Source organism: Haplochromis burtoni, unplaced genomic scaffold (assembly GCF_018398535.1).
Source record: "Haplochromis burtoni strain Fernald_Lab_line unplaced genomic scaffold, NCSU_Asbu1 Contig_34, whole genome shotgun sequence".
NCBI classification, from domain to species: Eukaryota; Metazoa; Chordata; class Actinopteri; order Cichliformes; family Cichlidae; genus Haplochromis; species Haplochromis burtoni.
Genome location: NW_024582395.1, coordinates 1,968,611 through 1,987,984, shown reverse-complemented (window position 1 = coordinate 1,987,984; position 19,374 = coordinate 1,968,611). Strand labels below are relative to the sequence as shown.

General features: G+C 38.2%; 1 protein-coding gene across 1 annotated transcript in view; it reads right to left on the bottom strand.

The window, feature by feature from the left end:
* Positions 1 to 9,961: 9,961 nt before the first annotated feature.
* mrps27 (mitochondrial ribosomal protein S27) overlaps positions 9,962 to 19,374 on the bottom strand; it is a 10,673-nt gene continuing 1,260 nt past the window's right edge. The window contains exons 3-11 of the mRNA XM_005919048.3: positions 18,835 to 18,905; positions 18,683 to 18,741; positions 18,080 to 18,194; positions 17,495 to 17,573; positions 15,447 to 15,562; positions 15,126 to 15,228; positions 14,848 to 14,990; positions 12,897 to 13,058; positions 9,962 to 11,152 (exon numbers count right to left, since the gene is read on the bottom strand). Of these exons, the coding sequence (XP_005919110.1) occupies positions 10,904 to 11,152; positions 12,897 to 13,058; positions 14,848 to 14,990; positions 15,126 to 15,228; positions 15,447 to 15,562; positions 17,495 to 17,573; positions 18,080 to 18,194; positions 18,683 to 18,741; positions 18,835 to 18,905 (1,097 nt within the window). The 3' untranslated portion in view covers positions 9,962 to 10,903. The remainder of the gene's footprint in view (positions 11,153 to 12,896; positions 13,059 to 14,847; positions 14,991 to 15,125; positions 15,229 to 15,446; positions 15,563 to 17,494; positions 17,574 to 18,079; positions 18,195 to 18,682; positions 18,742 to 18,834; positions 18,906 to 19,374) is intronic.

The following is a 19,374-nucleotide window of genomic DNA, read 5'->3' as shown; positions in this document are numbered from 1 at the left end:
AGGCTCCAGTGACATCAGTTAGTCTCCAGTCTAATTTTGATCACATATGTTTATAAGATTGTCATAAAATGTCAAACAAACAGCCTCTTTGAATAAGGCTGTAATAAAACTTTCTGTTCCTATGATCATATTTCAATGAGAACAGTTTATTAGTAACTTAAAATTCAGCCGCCAAACACATTTTGTTTCAATTAAAGGCAAAACAAGCATCCATCATTTTCACTGTGGAGTACATAAACATGATGTTAAGGTGAGAGCAGTAGTCTTCTTTTTATTTAATTCTTTTCAATAATTGTCAAAAAATACAAAACACATCAAAACAAAAGTGACATTTAAACAAACCAGCAGATGTAGACGGTAGTTAATCTGTAGAGATGAATTACTCAGGTAGTTAGTTGTCTAAGAACGTCAGGTATATATAAAACATTTAAATAGTGGAACGTGTTAGTCATAGTTAAGTTTTACCAGTCTACAAAGGGTTTCCGGGGTTTCTGAAATTTATCAGATGAGCCGAACAAACCGATTCTTCATTTGTCAAGATGAAAATGTCTGTGAGTCCATCACGATCTGTGAAAGTTCTTCCAGTTTAGGAGAACCAATATTTATGTAATTTTTATGTTTGTTTTCTGTGACTTAATACTACTACTTGATACACTGGAACACAATCCACAATCACATGCAATTCAGCCTTCAACCTGCTGCTATGTCAAACCTCAGCTGGCGAGTAAATGCCAGCTGAAGTGTACAATGTCTATGTACAGCGGCAACAAAGGAATCTTTATCTTACCTTATCTTGGAAAAGAATTCTACATGTTTTGATTTAGCATATATAGGCATAAATGGCAACAGTAGGCCAGTTTGGTAGCCTTTTCTTTACTTGAAATAACAGAAAAATCAAAATGTTGTCATCTGTACTGGAAAAATCAAACAGGTTTGATCACTGTCAGTAGATGAATGTAGGATTCTACCAGCATTCTACTTATTGGCCAGCAGGGGGTGAGTCTTGGTTTCAAACAATCAGCTGTACAGAAATCTATGGGATAATAATCCCGGCCTCCTTCACGTATCACCTCAGTAAATACTCTGTGATGGCTTTATAAGATGAGTTGCTAATTTTAGGTCATACTAAACAGTACGTGAAGTTAAATTATGGTTGTTATTAGAGTAATTTTCTAGAGTATGCTAACTGGCTAATGATTTGTCAAACAGAAGTCGTCAGCCAATGAGCATGCAGAGTCCCCTTGGTTCACAGTTCACTTGTCACATCAGTTTTTTTTAATATGAGGATTTTTACTGCAAAATGCTGGGCTTGAGGCTTCATAGCGTGAATTCCCCAAGCAGTGCATTTATCTTTTATACCTACTATGAGTGTGAGCACAACAATGTATACATATTTTTGGAGTATTTATAGCAACAACTTAAAACTAGTCAGATGCACATCTAATCGCATGCTACTCATAGTTAGTTATTGTCGTACCATTCAGTCAGCAAAAATACTGTTAGATTAAATTACTAAGGGTGTGTGTTTCAGTCACACATTTTTCTATGTATATTTGCTATTGTGCGATAAGTTACAACTGATCCTAATGTGCTGCACTCAAAACTTCAGTGGCTCGAAGTAGAAGAGTGTCGGTATGGCAGCAATTGCTTTGAAATCTCTTTCATCTTTGCTTTGTGTTTTTGGCTTTATGTTCTATGTGTGTCCTGTAGATAGGGATTTGTGGTGGTGTGTGGGACTGTAGCTAAGGTTTATGTTTTTAACTGGTAATTATGTGACAAAGCCTTTCAGTTCATTTTGCAGAGTAATGAGAAAGTCACATAAAGAGTGTTATGAATCACTTTATCCACCCAACTTTAAGAATGCTACTGGATTACTTTCAAGAAAAGGAACAAGTAATGTGTAATACATTACTTTTTTTAGGTACCGACCTCAACACTGTATTTCCATGACACACTTACATAACCCGAGTCAGGACAATGTGTTGGAAATCACTGGTGTTCACTTGAACTTGAAGTAAATGACAACTAACCTACACTGCTGATACAGCAAGTCTGTCTGTAATCAGGCCTGGGCGTGGCCAGAAAAACTGAGCTCAGCTTTTCAAAAGATTTCTTTTAACAGCAGTTAATCCATGATTTAACAAGGGGCTAGGTCACTTTAGCTAGTTTTAATTATTTAAACTTCAAAGTTTAATAAATCGAATCTTTCTAAATTTTTTAGTTTCACATTTTGGGTGTACTCAGGTTGTCTTTGTCTAATACAGAAATTAGTTCTATGATCTGAAACACGTAAATAGGACATATATGCAAAAAACCAGAAGGCGGGAAAATACCTTTTCCCAGCACTGCATGTGAGGGCAAGGAATGATTATAAAGGACCTCCGTGACTGTTGACAAACAAACAGTTTCTGCCACTTCGCTTCGGTGGGTGGGGTCAGTCAGTGTGCGGGCGCACTTGTAGATGCAGCCGGACTGTCGCCTGTGCTGTGCTTAACCCTGAGCTACCTGTCACCTGTCATCTGTGCAAAACCAGCACGGACAAATTGTCTGCATGGAAGGTGTTTGTTTTTGTTTTAAGTTAATAAGTAAAGATTACTGTGAATGTGCAAGCCTTTAAAAACACACACACACACATACACGCACGGGGAGAGTCCACAACTTCTGGCTACTGCTTCTTTTTAACTAGACTGTGACAGAACACGTTGAACTCTTGAGACCTTGAGTCCCCTTATCTGACGTCATCCTGTTATAGTGACCCTATCAAAACACAATCTGTTGCTGTCAAAGTTACAGACATTTTACAGCCTTGAAAATGTTTTGTTTTGTTTTTTTTTTAGCATTGCATTCATTTGTAGTCCGTATTACATAATTGGCCTTAACACGTCAGCCCGACCAGAAAACACAGCTGTGTGCGTGAACATACTCATACCCTACAACTTCCAGTTGTTTGTTTCTCTGAAGTTATGTTTAGTTTCAGGGCTATCCGAATGTGCTGTAAGTAGATTGGAAAGATTAGGCTTCACATGAATGTGCTTTTCCTGGATTTGTGTATTGAAGTCAGATAACCTGCAGCATAGCTGCACTGTAACTTAGAGTAATAACCACCAACACTACTGAAATAATCAATTTTCCTCTAAATACAATTCTGTAGATAGTTATTGTAGATAGACCATTGCACAATGTGGTTTTTGCATGGGCTTTTCTATTTGTACGTTTGTTTTTGTGTGAGCTGTACTGTCTAAAGAAAGCAAATCACACACAAAAAAACCCCCTACTTCCCAAAAGCATTTCTTCTTGCTTTAATTCCTGTGCCAAACAATTACTACATTGTGTTGTGGAAAGGATTTATAGATTCCTATGTCCTCAAAGTATTATAATTTACGGGTGAGGGAATGCACATTTTTCTCCCATGGTTTTGTTTCCCAGAACAGTCATTTATAGAGAAGAAAAACTGCTATTACAGGTGTGTGGCACTCTGTATTTGCTACAGCATTTACAGTAGGCGTTGCTCTGGATTATTTCCCTTGCAACAATGCTCCTGTGTTTTGGTTTACTGTTAGGCTGGCTCTAAGATTATGACTGCTACCCGTAGAGCGGCATGATCGCTGAGGACAGGTAGAGACAGATTTGATAGCTCGGGGGATGGGTCAAAGAAAACTGTCTTCATTCCTTACTTAATTCCCTGTACGCAGGGATGAGCTGCCTACACGCCCACCAGTTTCATAACTGACAAATGTTGCTCTAGAGCTTTGGAGAGGCAGATGTTTGCTTAAAAATATGTAACCTCTCACTTTTGTCTCTGTCTCTCACACTGCCTCACATGAAAAGCTCAGCAATTTGTAATAATGTGCTTGTTCACCATTTTGAAAAGGTTTTGACAGGTTCTCAGATGTGCCATAACTAACAGCTGTAAGTTTATGTTTGAGTTGGAGTGAGAGAGTACTCTGTGCTACTCTTTCTAAAGGTAACTAAATCCATTCAGCAGCCTTTTAATGCTCGCTCATGTTAAACATGTTATCTCTTGTTGTTAAATCTGTATGAAAAAAACTTTAGCTATTGTAAGATAATCATCAAAAAACGCGGCAAGGCCTGGACTTTGTGCATCGTTAAGCTCTGGGCTTCAGAGAGTATTGTTAATTTCATTCCAACTCTATGAATAAGGGACATAACCTATTTCTCACATTGCCAAACTATTTAAACACTGAGTGGATTTATTGCTGAAGTGAAAATGAACTTCAAGTATAATATTTTTGATTAGTTTGGAATACTTTCACGCATCACAGAAGTCTTCACAAAAAGAGTTAAATTAATTTGAATAACGAGCAGTTAATGTGTCAAAATGTCCAAACACTGTTCCTACAATTGCAGATCTGTTTGTGAATTTAACACAAATGCTTGCAGGGAATATTTGAAATTAAACTTCAATCAATATTGTTTGCAGGTTGCAGGCTACCTACAACCACTGCATACCTTTTTTTTGTATCAACTTGTTTCTTGACCTCTGGGTGGAAATCTCACTAATTAAATAGAACAGGAGGTAAGAATGGGTTTCTCTGACAAAATAATTCCCCAGATTTCTAATTAGTCATTTAAAAGTTGAGTCAACTTGTTCCTAAACTGAGAACTGTTTTAATCTGTTTACCATACAGCAATGTCATAGGGAGGAGTACAAAAACCATATATGGAAAATAAAAAAAAGCCAAACAAACCCACAAACAGTCAGCAGTAATGCTTATGATTCAGCAGTACTTGTGTTAAACATTCAAAAACATTTTATCATTTCACGATCTGTTCGTTGCGATTCTTTTCTGCTGAATCAGATGTGTTTGGGTTGCAACCGAGGGCAGAATAACAGTTATAAGACTGCAGTTTACTCTCCGCTTTACAGTCTTGGTTAGGCAGACAATTTGGCCTTGAAGTTCTGGAACTCTTATTGAATTACTTTATGATTTTTCCCCCCAATAATGTATCAACAAATAGCGCAGAGCTTAAGGGGCTGACCTGGTTGCTCTAAACAGAGCAGTTTACAGTTACTTTAAACCAGACGAAAGATTCCCAGCATCTCCAGGAATAAGCCCAGGTGGACGGGATTGTTGTCCTTGAGGACATTCTGCCTGCAGCTTGTTTTTAAATGTAAAGTTTAGAAATAGCAAGGATGTGTTTATCTTGAGGTCTGGTTGATTTATAGATAACATCCGTATGCGATCTCCTTCAGCATAACAAAGCCATGGCGCAGAGAATCACATGTAAACTGTTTGAACTGGCACTGAATTGCCAACTTGCAAACAGAAACAAGTCCCTTTTTTTGTAGATTTGTTTTTTTAGATCAGATTCTGCCAGTTTGTTTAGACTGTCGATGAAGTTGTCATAATTAATCACGTGTACCTTGTAAAAATATTCATTCACAGTTCCTGCAAGCATGACCTTCAGTCAGATTCGAGACTAAAACATCCATCTAAAGTGAACATATCTCTTCATAGGGTGAAATATTCCTCAGCTGGTACGCACCACACCAGAGAAGGAGGCTCACTCTAGTTTATAAAAATGACAAATAAGAGTCTGTGTTTTACACGTTACACAGCACTTCTCCTTCCAGAAAGTTTTTCTCCAAAGTAGATGTGACTCATCGTAGCAACAGTCAAACAACAACATTCTGGTAAGTTGAAGCGTTAATCCAGCCAATTGATATTCCTGGGAAAAACTGTAGCTCTTACTTCTCTTAAGCTGCGCATAAGACATTATGATGGTAATCATTAGCAAGGAAAGCAAACCAAAGAGACATTAAGGACTTTTTCTGCTAATCTTTAAATGACCGGATGACTATATTTGGCCACTAGAGCACAGTGGAAAAAGTCTGCAGGAAGCTGTATTGCTGATGGAGCAAACTTATAGCCAAAGGGCAAAAGCAAGACAAATGAGGAACACCGTTTAATTAGCTTATTTATATTCCAATCCCTGAGTCTACGAATTAGTTTTGGACATGCTGGATGTTGTTTGTGAGCTCCTGCTGTGTCATTTCTTTGAAATGCAGGTAACTGAATGGAAACCTTCCATTCAAATTACTGATGCTTACGCCATTAAGAAGCTGCTTTATCAAATCATTCAGATATCTATCTATCTTTCTATCTATATATATAATACTTATATTATATTACATAACATACACACACACACACACACACACGTTATATATATATATACACATATATATACACACACACACACACAATTTTATTTTTTTAAATTTTATTCTATTTTTTCATTTGGCTTTGAATAACGTTTGCTGAAAACTTTTGCCAGCTATCCTCACATGGTCCTGTCACAGGAAGTGGGAGCACGTGAGATTTCTTTCCAGTATTTGAGGATTGATTCATATCAAAACATCCCGCTGCTTCTATTTTTGCTTCAACATCATGGCTGTAGCCACTGCGCTTCTTCATGCTTATCAGTTCAGTGGGACAGCTGTGAGACATCTTGCCAAATAGTCATGTCATCACTGAACGTTCAGACGCGGTTCATCCACCTCTGCTTGGTCAACGTGACTCTAAAAAGCTTTGTTGATTAAATGTTTTGGCCGCCTGTGATCAGACACAGGAATACCTAGCAACAACAGTCCTTATAAATAACAAGTATTCATCATTTGTCTCTATTGTGGAGAAATGAATATGACTTTGGTTTATAATTTGTAATTGTAATGATTTTACGACACAACTCGTGTTTACCCTGTCATGTCACGTGATTGCTGAATAACTTAGATCATTTCCGTTGCACTGATGTCATTGGTGTCTTTGAACAGGACGCATGACGATTTTCACAAACATCAACAATTTAGACGCAGATAAAAGGAAAACACAAGTTCAAGTGCAGCTACATCTGATATTTAAAATAAAAAATTTCCCATTCAAGCAGCTTAATAAAAATCCAGATATTCAAATCTGGATTTTGAGACTACTTACAAAGGTGCAAGAGCATATTCATTACAAACAAATATACTAGATTACCACCTAATGAAAGATGGGTACCACAGTTAACAGCTACAACCAGCTTATCTTTCTGTAATGGTTACTCCTTTGTGTGCAAGCATGAAATTATGCATTTTTATGCAAAAATATAATTACCGTTATCCATGACTTTTCAAATTTCAATGTTAAGCATTAATTTAATAAAGTACTGTATTAACTCTGGTCTTAAAGCCTTTTGTTTACTGTTTTAGCCATTGGTCTTTCTTCTTTTGAAACTGGAAGTTACCATGTTTACACAAAAGATCAGAAGTTAAGAACTAAAGTAAGCACTATCCTGCAGCTAGTTTGATTAGCAAGTTGTATCATCCTAACCCTGTCTGACTGTTAAACAGGATGCAAAATTTGAGCAGTGAAAAGCTGTCTTAAAACCTAAAAACAGCCTACTTGTTGGACAAATTAAACACAATCAAGCATTGGACGAGATCACAGGGCACCCACGCATCACTCGGAGCAGGGTGCCTTTAATTATGCATAAATTTAAGCCTTAAAGCAGCAATTAAAAAAATCCCCTACTCCCATCCTCTCAAAGCAATTTTAGGAAAAAATTATCATCTTAATGATTCAAATTAAAGCCAAGTGAATAGATTTGCAGAGGTGGGTTATACAAAACTGTATTACCTGTACAGGTGTGTCGTAACACGCTGTAAACGTGCTTATTTCTACTGTGAAGCTGGGAATTTAACCATGAGCCTCTATGGGAACTGACTTGCTTTAGAGGCCGGTCTCATTTTGAGTAACTGCAACGCTGAAGGTTGCTGCTTCGTTGCTCACTTGCTTAATCCTGATTGTTACTTACTGATATGGAAATTTCGCGTTGTTTAACTAAGACCCAACTTACACACTGTCAAAGTCTGGTGTTCAAAGTCAGAAAGTATTATTTTAAAGTTACCATGTAACTGTAGATAATGGCTGAGAGCAAAACATTATTTTGATTGCATTTTAATTGGCTTATAAGGTCATATATTTCAGCTCACGGTGTCAAAATAACAGGCAAATGAATCAGACAGCAGATAAATCCAATGTCTAATTGCCGTTGCACATCACCTTAATTTATTCGTTTAATATAGGAACAATGCGCCAGCGTCAGGACACATAAAAGCCATGCATGCCCTCTAAACAAATGGACAGATGAATTGAACATTATTTGTTTTCATTTATCTTTTTAAAGTGTTAAATATGAAGTGAGTGACCCTGATGAATAACGAAAGATTAATAAACATCTTTCTCTGGAGATTCAGTGAGAAGTCTTTAATAATAACCCATCTTATCTTGCATCTTTTCTGCTTTACAAGAGAAGGACCAACCTGTGCCCTCCCACCTTGGAGAATTATAGATGTTTATATCAAACTTAATCAATAAAAGGAGCAAAATATAAAAGAAGGGGGGGGGGGCATGCAACAAGGAAAATGCATCTGCAGGAAGATAAAACTCTCCCAAACGTGGACACAATTAGAACATGGTGTTCAGAGATAGCACGTGCTAAACCTAAAAGATTAAATAAGAACGTGTTGACTTGTTTACAAATTTACTGACCAACAAAGGCATGGGAGGTTTCTTTGTCTAAGAAAAGGTTTAAATAGAAGCAAGTCCTCTGTATCCAAGCCCAGCTCTGATAATGTCTAATGCACACGCTTTTCTCTTTGAGATTAATATTTACATCTCAAATAAACCATGACATCATAGCTAGCCAACGTCCTCCTCTCCTCCAAGAAAACAGACATGGGTGTTTTAACACACTTAAAAGGCTCTGGGCATCGGATAACCAGTGACGTGAATGTCAAACTTCCTGACATCTCACCTGTTTGACTTGATCAGCGGTGCTCAAACACCTGAAAAAGGCTTCTGGGACATCAGCAGAGAAAGTAAATACTCATGTCACTGCTGTTAACCAGCAATGTTTAACCTGCCAAAGAATGACTGATGGCCACCTTTTTTAAATTTTTTTAAATGAGGATTAGAGCTAATATATTTTCAACAGCTTTATCGCTGTGAGATAAGCATCACACACAGAAAAAAAGGCCTGAATCTGTGGAAATAATCTGTGACTGTACAAAGAAGAAAGACTTCACTGATAAGCTGGAAGAAGGACACTAGCACTTTTCTTTATGGTAATTACACTTTAGTGGCACATATTTCACCACTGTGCGACTTCGTGCAGGCATCCAAGAATCAGCTGAATTTCTCCTGTAGTGTACACTCAACTGCCAGGTTATTAGGTGCACCTATTCAGGTAGTTCTTTATCCAAATATTAAGACGTTCTGCTGAGGTTTAAATTGATCATCAGAGAGAGGAAGAAAGGCGATTTAAGCGACTTTGAATGTGACCGAAAATTCATCTGTCAAGGTGGTCTAAGCGTAGCAGGAATGAAAGCCAACTGTCAGACTGATGAAGATGGTTCATATACACTGTGTTGCATTCGCTAACACTCTGCAAGAGCTACATGTGTATAAAAAAAGAGAGGGTTGATCTGACACTCTGTTGTCAGATCAACCCTCCTTCACCACATTCATGAGCCCTTTCTGTGGTCTGCATCTCCGCATTCAACATCCTTTCTTCAGTATATCTACCACCCCTCTTTATACAATATACTCTACTTAATGATAACAAGTGCAATGTAAATAAAAGGAGATATTCAAGTAAAAAGTCAGTGAATCCACCTCTTTAAGTTTATAAATCTCCACTGAGTCCCCTCACCTCATCAGGTGGTGCAAACATTTACACCACAAAACTGTAAAATCTTGATTTAGTAACCCTTTTCTTTTAAGAACGCAAAGTCTTAATTCATAATCAGTTATAAATCAGTAAGTGGAGCCAGAGCTGAAAGTGTGACTCAACACCTGCGTGCTTTAATATTTCTCTAGGTGGTCCAATTTATGCAATAACACCATTAACCAAACACCAACTATGAATGCAGGGCCACTCTGAGAACTGTTAGTGAGGTGCCTTGGGATCACAATGGTTCTTGTTTCAGCGTTTTGTGCTGCTCATTCATCCTGGACTGCATACCAGGCTGTTTCCCAAGCTCGTGCTCTGAATACTGAATAGCTGCAGCATAATGTAGAATGAATGCATTATCTGCACTACCACAACAGCATTTCCCCCCCCAAAGATCTATTGTCTTATCTTTTGTGCAGAGTCCAAACTTCATTTGTTAGTTAACGTGTCGTTGCTATTAGAGTGATATTTCTGTATTAGCTGACATTGAACTTTTATGAAGATAGTTTCCTAATAATTTAGCCTGATGTGCACTTTGTCTGGTCTTACATTTATCAGGAGCTATACAACATTATTGGCTTTTTCATGTGAACGGAAAGGTTTCTGGTCAGAACTGCATTCCTTTCTAGGCAAATAATTTGTTTTTCTCTAGATTTGCTATCAGCAAATATCTTGTGTAATGTGGCCCGTGAGAAAAAAACTCCCCAAGATGCTTTTGACAGACGTGCGCACACAGAAAACACACAAACATGTGACAAAGACGACTGCAGGCAAAGAGGAAAAGGAGTGGGAGGATGTGATGGGACGATCTTTCCCTAGCTTTTCCATCTTTTTGCTTACATGAGGTCACCCTACGATCGGGCTGAACAATTGATGTGAGCATAAGTTCCAGTGATGATATCATCCCATAGTCCACGACAGACAAACAATAAACGTGAAATACAAATATGTGATAGAACTGAAAGTGTGTTTTATTTTGACAGCCTATTTATATTAGCTCTATTCTATAAAAACAGAGCCACAAACACAATAATTGATATATACAAAAGTAATAAGTGACAGAACCTGGTGCAATGATAATAATACACTCACAAGTATACACATTTTAAAGTACGTACTCGACGGACAGTTCGGTGAGTCACAGTTGGCTCCATGTAAAAAGTTTCTACACCTGCTGAGCTGCAGCCATGGCAGCTAATCGCTCCTGTTTCTCCTGCTCAGCCTTTTCCCTCATCTCCTTCTCTCTCTGGATCAGCTGCCTCTTCTCGGCCTCCCAGGCCTGCACCCGGCTCTCATACTGCTCGAGGTCCGGTGTCTCGGCAGCAGCCAGGTTCTGCTGGGCCAGAGCGGTCACTAAATCCTGGAAAGAGGTTGACTCTACTTTACCCTGAGACTCCAGCTGGCTGTTCAATTCCTGGAGAGGCAGGGCAACAAAAAAAGTTGAAAGCACAAAGGAATGATCTCATCACTTCATTTAAATGACTTGGGTGAAACCCTGTGACCCAGAAAAGTCACTTCCAATATGTGACGCACACCGAGAATCATGGCTGCACAGAAAAACAGTCAAGATATGATGCATTCAAGAACAACCGGACTTTCCAATAATTCCAGTGTTTATTATCTTAGCTTCGTGGTCTGAAATATCCCTTAAATCTATGACCAAATGTAGTTTGTTTTTTTATGATGCGCATACGTCAAATAAACAGTTGCAGCTATTTTGTTCCAAATTTTCATCCAGCAAACATTTTGGCCATGAGGGGAAATCCCCCTCTGGATGCAGCCACACACATGCCTATAGGGGGCACCTGGCCTATCAGCCAGTGAAATGTATCTTTACCCTGTGGCAATAATGCCATATGTATTGAGATCAAAGTTTCTCTGTAAGCCTACCTACTTTTATTCAGAAGGTCAATCATTTATGATTGTGGTATAAGTGCATATCCATTTGCATCATTACTACACAACAATAATTTGACATCTATGAGTTTAAAATAAATAGAAAATAAAGACTGAAAAATTAAACCTGGTTTTATGTGGATACATACAGCGCATGTCAGGATGCATAGTGCAGAAAATGAATTCAATAATGATTCAGATTCAGCTATTTGATAAAAACACTGGCAGGTGCAGATATTTCATGTATCCAATAGTAATTATGTGTGTGCACATATTCTACAGCATTTGATATCAGAATGTACTGAAAGTCAAAGCTCAACATCTGGATTTGCAAAAAGAAGCTCTGACCACCCCTTTACAGCAAACTGGACTCTGTTTTCTTTGTTCTCCTGTAGGTGCACCAGGAAGCATTATAAACCCTGATGCACGCAACTGATAAAATCCACATCCCAGCTAAGGCTTTTACACTGGTCCGCTGATCTACAGGTGGTAGTTATGTTTCAGGAACGTTAATGGATCTACAAAGCCAGGAAAGAAGAAGAAGAATGCCAGCTGGGAAAATTTGGAAGAAAATGTTCTATGAGGAAGGAAATGTTTTCAGCATGGTCTCAAGAACATGCCCACTACACCTTAGTGAGCAACGACAAATGCAAACCGAAGCTTTGCTTTAATTTAAAGAGAAAAATATATATATATAAATTATCGTTTAGAGAATCAACAACGTAACTACAAATGTAAGAATCCCTATTTAACAGTCCACTTATTCAAAAATAAGTAGAAAATAATAATTTTATTATTTTTATTTTATTATCAGTTCAGTGGTAATACAAGACAGTAGGCAGAATGGAGAAAAGCACTTCTGACAGTCAAAAAAAACCCCATCTTATGCTGTTTGCAAAGGGGAAACTTTTTAAACTAGAGCGCAGTCAGAAAGCGTATCCTATAACCCAACAGGGTATTTTGCATTTTTGGATCCACATCAAATTTTTAATGGGTCTTTCCTTTGTCTAGGCTACACCTTTCCATCAGGTTTCAGCTTGGTGGTTGTTGTGTAATCTTGCTGAAAGATGGACAAATGGGAGGGAAAACATACTTCTGCCCCACCTCTTGCCTTAGAATTATATTTTAATCTGTCCCTTAAAAAAAACAAAGCATGCTGCTCACAGCAGCTTGACTTCTAAGTTATAACCTCGTTTTTACCAGCATGCCCCTATAATTACATTTGATGCAAATTTGAGCTTTAAGTACAAACAAAGACCCACCTTGAATTTCTTGACATACTCGGGTAGCTTAGCAGCTTCGGCCTGATCGTCTTCATCTACAGTGTTTTCTTTCTTGTCCTCTTCACCTCCTGACTCTTCTCCAGAAGAGTCTGACTCTGAGGTCAAAGGCAGGTCGTGGAGCAAGTCATTCACATATCCCAGCTGAAAAATAATCACAAAAATTAATGTTATTTATGCAGAAAGATAACATTTTGTAATGAAGCATGTTCTGAAACAACTGTTTTCTGGTCTTTTTGCTGAAAATTACATTATGCAAGTAAAGTCTCTTACTGGAATGAAAACAGGCCAGACATTTAATGACGCAGGGTTATACACCTTACTTGACAAGTCACCTCTTAATCTTAGGAAGAAGTAAGATTAACTGTGACCTGAGGCAGCAGCACCTTCATTGAGATGTAATACTTCCTCTCTGTCCTATGGCGTTATCTTCTCTGTCTACGTTATTGCTGTGCTGCTGTGTGACGCAGGCTGTTCACTTTCTGTTGCAGTGATTGTCAAAGACAACCTCAGAGCTCCAGGCTCTTCAAAATCTCATTAGATGCAGACAAAGCTGTACTATTGAGCTGGACAGCAGAGAGCGGATTAGAGATGCTACAGCCTGCGCATATATGTAAAAATTGCAAAACCATGACAGCGTGTGTGTCACACAATGCTGTCTGTGCCAAGCAGCCTACCTGGAAAGTAATAAGCAGCCTGTGGACTATTTGCAATGCTGCACGCAGTTTAATCCACGCTCATTTTACAACAGCAAATGAACACGTTAAGAAATACATCCGTTTGACATCAAACCCACAGTTAGGGGGCTGATATCAGGCGCCCAAATGAGAACAAAGAGCAATGCTGTCTGGTACGGCTCGGATAGTTGTTTGTTATGAACTATATAACTATAAACAGTTCTAGCATATTGTGCATTTGCTTGAGCACAGAACGTTTGTGTTGTATTACGCAGCAGTTGTCTTACTGATATTTTTCTGCCTATATGAAAGAATAATGTATGCCATCATTGGCACCTTTTGTAAAGTTAATCAGAGACACATGGGACATAATCAGGGATATCTGGGGTTGCAATGTTTAGTGTTTTTGCTCTCTCATTACTGATTTTGATATTTAAATATGTTTGCAAATTGTGCGTTACCCTGAGACGCTTAATGAGGTGAGTGCTGGCTCAGACACCAATTCTGGGATCGATACAACTTTGACATAAAAAGAAGAGTGTCCTCAGATGACATTATCAGCATGGACCTAGCTTATTTTTGAAGGTGGGAGAAACCAGAACTCCCAGAGAAAAACAATAAAAACACCACATCCTCTGCTCCCAATTTCTATGAGGGCCAGAAAGGCGCCAGTAATTAATTTAGATGTGCTGAACTGAACTGCACAGGCCCTATTAATACCCAATTAAATTGTGAAATTAACTGTATAAATGAAGAAGATCTTTAAAATAAAGAAGTTGCACCATGTCAATACTGCAGGAAAGCGTCTCTAGTCTGAGGATATACTTCTGTAAGACAGGATACGTACAAGGGTTAGGCAACTGAACAACTAAATCAGTTGTCATCAACTCATCAAGTCCATTTCAGTTCCTTTTTTGGGCCTTGTGCTCAAAGGAAATAGCATTTGGTATTTTTGGACTTAACTTGCCACTTGCACAGAGAAACTGAAAAAAAAGGAGATTTGCTTTAGTTATGAGTTGGTGTCAGCTGTGCACCTTATGTTTTGCTGCTCAGGTACAAATCTGTACAATAAGAGGCTGCAATGTGTCCTTCATCTCACTTCTTTCTATCATCTGTGGTTTTAAAGTCTCTTCCAGAACAAGCTGCACAAACTTTTCTGTGAATATACTAAGAAACACCAGTCAGGAAAAAATGGAATTTGTTGTTCAACCCTAACACAAAACACACAAAATGAAGCACGATTTGTTTGCCCTTACTGTATCTTTGGACAGTTTGACATCACTAGAAGCAGCAGCCACTCTCTCCATAATGGCCAGCGCTCTGCCCAGATATCCTCGACCCCAGAAGAGAGGCATCCCTTTGAAGACGGCATGTATGCCCTTTAAATTTTCTACCTTGCCTGGATGATGAAGAAGGAGGAAAACAAATGAGACAAGTGGCATAATGAAAGGCTACAGGAGAAAAAACAAAACTATCAATCACAGCAAAAAAAATTTACTTAAAATAATGCAAGAAAAGAAACTCAAGCACTTACCGAGGAAAGCATTGCCAAGCAGCTGAGCACTGAGGCCAATGGTGTTGTCTTGCTTCTGTCCACAGATAAGCAGCGATGCCCCCAGAGCCCGTTCTTCTGACACCTGATCGCAGCAAAGAACAAGTGTTTTATTACTTCTACTGCAACATGCTAATTAGCATCGGGCATCTCTTTTTACAAAAATGTATAAAAGTTTAGAATGAAACCCCCTAAGATGCCCCTTTTTGAATCACAGGAAATTGATTTTGCAATTTCCAGTCATAAGAATATTCTAGAGTCATCAGCTGTCCTAAACACCTTCAGAGCTGCTGATTCACTCACAGCAAGTTGTGGTCTGGTTGCTAGGTAACTGCCCAGAGCATACAGAGACAGGATCTGAGTGGAGGGAAGATCAAAAGCCTCCTGAAGCATCACCTCTTCAACCACAGAACACGCACCTGAACAATTATAAAAAACAAACAAACATTCTCAGATAACATTTCCCAATATCTCTATATGACAAACATTTTTTATATTACAGAAGTTTCATAATCTGGATAGGAGCAAGCTTGTGTGTGAAAAACTGAGTAAACTCTTACTGCTTACATAAGAACTAAGGGGATAAGTAGCAGCCAGGTACTCATAATCAAATGCACACAACTATTTGATTATATGTGTGACCGCCTCTATATTTTTTGGTCTAGAGATGAAAAAAAAAAAAAGAGGATTTGGCAGTTCATTCAGATGTGTGTTAACAGAATGCCACACAGAAAAGACATCAGCACTGATCTCAGAGAAGACTTGCTGTTGTCCATCAATCTGAGAAGGCTTATATGGCCATTTCCAAACAATCTGACCTCTGCCAGTTCACACAAAAGATTAATTACTTGTGAAAAACCGTCAAGACAGGTGCCAAACTTCCCAGGAGCCTCACCCCAAGCTAACACTGTGCAATGCTCAGAGAAACCCAAGAGCTACATCTCAGAATCTGCAGGCCTCAGCATGCTAAATGTTAATGTTCATGACAAGTTAAGTACAAAAAACAAGAAAAAATAAGTTTGAGTTGTTTGGGTTGCTAGGAGAAATCTAAAACTTACACTGCACTTAGTTTTTGTTAAATAAATGATACTTTTATTGTCACATCACATGTGCAGGTACACTGGTACAGCACATGCAAGTGAAAGTCTTGTGTCCAAGCTTCACAAGCAACAGGGGTGAGCAAAATACAATACAATAACATAAGAACAAGCAAAATATAAGAATGGGAGAAAAAATAAAGGAAAAGGAAAATTAAACACTAAAACCAGCTGTTGCTTGGGGGAGCTCGCGATGAGGCTGCCATACTCGGCGCCATAAACTCTTGGAAGTGAGAAGAAGCTGTATGATAAACTACCAGTATATGGTGAGTTCACCATTTTACAGTGGTGTCCAAATCTGCACTATGATTATGTCCTGTATAGCAGAGAATCCTGGTATCCCAGAAAAAGGAGCATAAAACCAGTGGTCTATAGTATATTGTAAACTGTGCATAAAGCGAAATGACACAAACAAGGTGTCATACAACTTGCAAAATGAAAGCAAAGTGTATGACAGCAATGTATTGAAACATGAAGTTCCCCAAAGTATTTATTAATTACACTCAGCATATTCACAGGACATCGATTCTTTTAGCTGATTTTTGATACGTTGTGTTTTATTGTGCAAATTCTTTTTCTAGGCACTGTTAACCAAGTTAAATCTTGGCTGGCCATTAGCTCACTATATAGTCCTTTACATAGAATTTGCCAACCATCAACTGGAGTGTCGTGGATGAGTATATAATTAAGGACACTGTAATTTTCTTTTAATGGCAAAAGATCCAAAACCACCCAAAATTAGTTCTATGCGCCCACCCGGTTTTAATCCAAATCACTTGTTGTACAAAACATGACGGGGCATTGAGAGTTCATCTGGCAAGGCTGTAAACTGTTGAGCTACGTCACAATAGCGACATTTGTAAACCACTAATAAAGGAAACTAACAGACGAAACCTAAAAAGTAATTCAACAACATCAGATCTGAGCTACTGTTTTGAAACTTTACAGCATATAAGCACTTTTAGCAAATGGAATCAAAACTTTCACATTCAACTGAAACAGCGGCTCTGCAAGACAATTATTTACGGTCTAATGTTATTATAGAAAACATAAATAAATAGAAACAACAAGCTTCCCTTTACCACCGTCTTTTACAAACAAGGAAAGAAATGTTGAAATCAGATTTTGGTGATTTGAACATTTCAAGCAAACAAGAATGTGCTTGGAAACCTGCAAGGGGTTGGCCTTGTAGTCTGTGTGGTGCTTATGCTTCCCAAAGGTTAAATGAAAATTGTTGTTTAAACTAGGTCTTACTTTTAAAGTCTGCATCCTTAATGAAGGAATCCATGAGGAGATTGAAGGTGAAGTCATCTGGGAATATTCCATACTGGATCTGCACACAGAGATAAAATATTGGCATCATGGAAAAACATAATTTTTTTTTCTACATTATTTAATGACGAAGGTGTATATCACATGCAGCAATAAGACTGCTTCTCAGTGCATTAGTGACAATGAAAGCTCTTGTGTCAGAGTTGTATGCCGCCAATCAAAACAACTACAGCGGTGATCGCTTTTACCTCACTGTAAATGCGTCACTGGCTACCTGACATCTGTTTCTGGAGTGATTCAGGGATGCTCAGATACTATAACGCATTCAGGAACTGAAAAAAAGCGCTGGGCTGAAAATGTCAACCATGTTTAACATTATTTGTGCTGGTCAGATCGGTTTGAAAACACGCCTCAGTGCTTCACAATGAGTCTGTGCTGTCTCATGATGACAGCCTTGATCAGATTTCCTCTCCGATCATTGAGATAAGGTTCATATGCAAGGCCCAAACAGTGCTCTCAGCGTAGTTTATTTCCCAAAGCATAAACTGAGTGAATATTATAGTGTACCTTGTTTTTAAGTGTGTGCAAGGCCTTATCTCTAGCCCCATGTTTTAGACACTGTCTGATCCAGCCATGAATGGTCCAGTCTCGCAGGTACCAACAGTTTGGACTGTGACGAAACCTTAAAGAAATTTACGGGAAAAAAAGTTGTTTCACATGCTTTAAAATAGAAATAGATACAAACACAACAACAAGAGGAAGAGAGGAAATCACATGACAAGTATACGGTAAACAGTTTCAGCTGCTGAACCACAACTTTATCCTGGAAATCAGAGATAGGAATAAGAATATATCAGCAGAAGCACATCTAAACTCGTTCAGTGTTTCCCGATTATGAAAATGAATGTGCCCTGAACTAGAGTGCAGTTGGGAAACACACTAAATCTTGCCATCACAAGAATGGGTGCAGATTCCAGAGGAAGGAGTAAACAGGAAAGGTCTGGAGTTGCCCCGAACAAAGAAGAGCATGTGACTGAATATAAACCAAAACAGACAAACCAAACAGACAGTTCAGTCCAACAAAAACACACAGACTGGTACCACAAAAACCAAAAGCAGCAGCAGACATTTGGCACAGATGCAGGAGATGTAAAAATGATATCTGATTACTTATAAAGGTAGTACTCTGCTTGATCAATTTCTTCCCGGGATGATATGTTGTCCACAAACTGAAACAGAAAACAGTGTGCCATGAAAAATCAAGTTTACAGCAAATAAATAAAAAAACTAAATATGGTCCATTTAATGTAGATGCAGCTTACCCGTGACATAATCAGAGAGCTAACAGGGAGATTCCTGTCATATGTCCTGTCCATAGTGTTGGCGAGTACAGCTGCAAGTTTAAGAAGGATTTAAAAAAAATACCAGAATTATAGTAAAATAAACTAGAGAATAAGCTTTCCAGAGTAGAATAAATTGCTGACACGTTTTTTTTTGTTTTTTTTTTTAAATATATGAGTTTTATTATGGTGATTTACAACTTTTCACAACTTCGCTAATATCTAATTAAATTGTATTTAAACTTTGTTAAACTACGAGTATAAATTATGTACACTTTGTGAAGCAGGTAAATTTCGTCTGTAACACCATGAGGCTGCAGTGCTACACTGCCACCCTGTGTTGATGAAGTGTAAACACAGTAGTATTTGATGCTGGACTTCTGCAATGAGCATCAAATGGTGTAAATATTTCCAGAAAAAAATTCTCTTTTTTAATAATTCTCCCAAGACAAACTAATTTACTGTACTAGAATAATATTCTATATTTGTACAACTATGGGTTACTGGATGGATGTGGGGGGG